The 2,218-nt window shown below is 37.8% G+C and overlaps 1 protein-coding gene across 1 annotated transcript in view; it reads right to left on the reverse strand.

Annotated features, from left to right (window-relative positions):
* Positions 1–176: 176 nt before the first annotated feature.
* LOC106514030 (uncharacterized) overlaps positions 177–2,218 on the reverse strand; it is a 5,999-nt gene continuing 3,957 nt past the window's right edge. The window contains exon 6 of the mRNA XM_014003104.1: positions 177–683. Coding sequence (XP_013858558.1) covers positions 201–683 — 483 coding nt within the window. The 3' untranslated portion in view covers positions 177–200. The remainder of the gene's footprint in view (positions 684–2,218) is intronic.

Here is a 2,218-nt window from a genome sequence, read left to right on the forward strand (position 1 = left end):
CCTATCCACGTTATCATTTACCCAGAATGCTTTGTGTGTAATTAAAATGGCTCCGTCCGTGTTAAAATATGTTTTTTTAAAACTGCAAAACTAAACAGCCTACAGTATTTTTACAGTCTTTATTTTACAGTTAAATAAATGTTTATGAAATAAGGTCTAATGTTGCAACTAATCAGGGATCTCTTTAATGTAAAACTTTGTTAGTCACCATCACCACTAAAGCTATCAGTGAACGGATCAGTGGCGCTGTGGGCGGTTTCTACCTCTAAACGCTGCACGCATGCGTTCCCATCGTCAGGGTTGTCTTTTCTCTCCTCACGTTCCCCACCTTCATTCCAATCTCTTCTCCCCCCGCCGTCACCTTCCTGCAACCCGTCCCGACCTGCGCTCTCTGTCAGTTTGCTCACGCTCCGCTCTTGCTCCATTTCTTGGGCCTCCAGGGCGATCTGCTGACTGTTCAGGTAGATGCTGCTGTGGGAAACCATGGTGCTGTTGTCCCTGGGCGGAAGAAGAGCCTCCACCTCTGCGTCCACCTCGAAGAAGGTGTTCCCGGAGGGCGCGGAYACGTCCAGCTGGTCCTGCTGGTGCCTGTTCTGCGCCTGGCCTTGCAGGTGACGCCGCTTTTTGCGTTTCTTTGCCAGCTTCAGATTCAACGAGGCGTAATTCAGGTCGGGCTCTAARGGCTGATTACAAAGAAAAATTAAATTCAAACAGACAAAATGTGAGACTTTTTTAACTGGTGTGATTCAGCCCTAAGCATTATTTTCCATAAGCGTAACCACTTTATCATTAACTTTATTTTTAGAAGATTTCATTCTCAGCTGTGTTTGTTGGTTTGTAGTTTCTTTGACCACAACGAGCATTAGATGGCTGCTGCCTTCCGTTTTGAAAGCGCTTCTGCTACCAAATGTWTCTGCATATGCGTCTTGACATAAAATGTTCTTTGCATTTACTACACCATAATCTGCTTTTTAAACAAATAAACAGAGCAAGAAGAATATCAGAGCTGCAGCTTGTTGCAGTTGTTTGAAGTTAGTCCTATTAGTGCAAAGTTATTTTTATTTCTATAGACGGGCATTTTGGGTAAAAGCTTGTGCTAGGTATGCAGAGTACCCCAAATAATTCATTCAAGTACAAGTAGTACTACTTCAACATATTTTATTCAAGTAAATGTAGAAATTAGCTGTCYGAGAAATGACTCAAGCATGGGTAAAAAAGTATTTTGTGAAGAAGCTACTTGAGTAACTAATCATAAAATCTGGTTTAATATTTTAAAATGATGTCATCAGATGGACAAAAAATAGAATGTTTTGTGAAAATATGGTTGTTTTTAAAGACTAAAATAAAGAAAATTATATTCCACTAGAAGAAACATTTTTCAAGTATTTTTTATGACAAAACTTACTAAACAAATACTTAAAGTACACACACACGCACACACATCCTAGTTCAGGGGTCTGCAACCTGCGGCTCTGGGGCCACATGTGGCTCTTTGAAAATGTGACCAAACATAACAGAATACATTTTTTGTTGTTGTTTTTAATATTCACAACAGAAATCAATTTGAATGCAAATATGTGATCAATACTACTAATACAAAAAGTAAAACACTTTAGCTCATGCTAGTCTGTTGTTTTTTGTATAACTAATATCTAGCCTTTTGTTTACTTAAACATCAATGAAATTCAGTATAAACTACATGCAGTATTTTTCTTGTTTACATGAATATGGTATTTTTTATTTCTCCTGATATGTATAATAATAAATAATATAACAATAATAACAATTTTTTTTGTTTTATAATGTCATCTCCACTGACCGTGATAGTACCCAGAAAGGCCTTGAAAAGGCCCACGGACCACCAGTTGATAATCACAATTTTAGCTTGTTTTGCAACTCTGGACACATTTTATTAGTGAGACAAGAAGCACAATTGACTCTTTTGATTGTAAAGGTTGCAGACCCCTGTCCTAGTTGCATCAAACTGAGGACATTGTATCGACTTCCATTCATTTTTGCAACTGCATTCATGCCTAACCCAGACATTTTCCCTAACATTAACCTTTACCGATCTATACCTGACTCTAACTTGAGCCAAAACTTAATTCACACCATACCTAAACCTAACTAGTAGTATGGAAGCCCATTTCCACCACACTGATAAAAATAAATAAAACTTGTATCTCATAATTATGACTTAGCTATCTCATTATTATGA

This window comes from Austrofundulus limnaeus, unplaced genomic scaffold (assembly GCF_001266775.1).
Source record: "Austrofundulus limnaeus strain Quisiro unplaced genomic scaffold, Austrofundulus_limnaeus-1.0 Scaffold17, whole genome shotgun sequence".
NCBI lineage: Eukaryota > Metazoa > Chordata > Actinopteri > Cyprinodontiformes > Rivulidae > Austrofundulus > Austrofundulus limnaeus.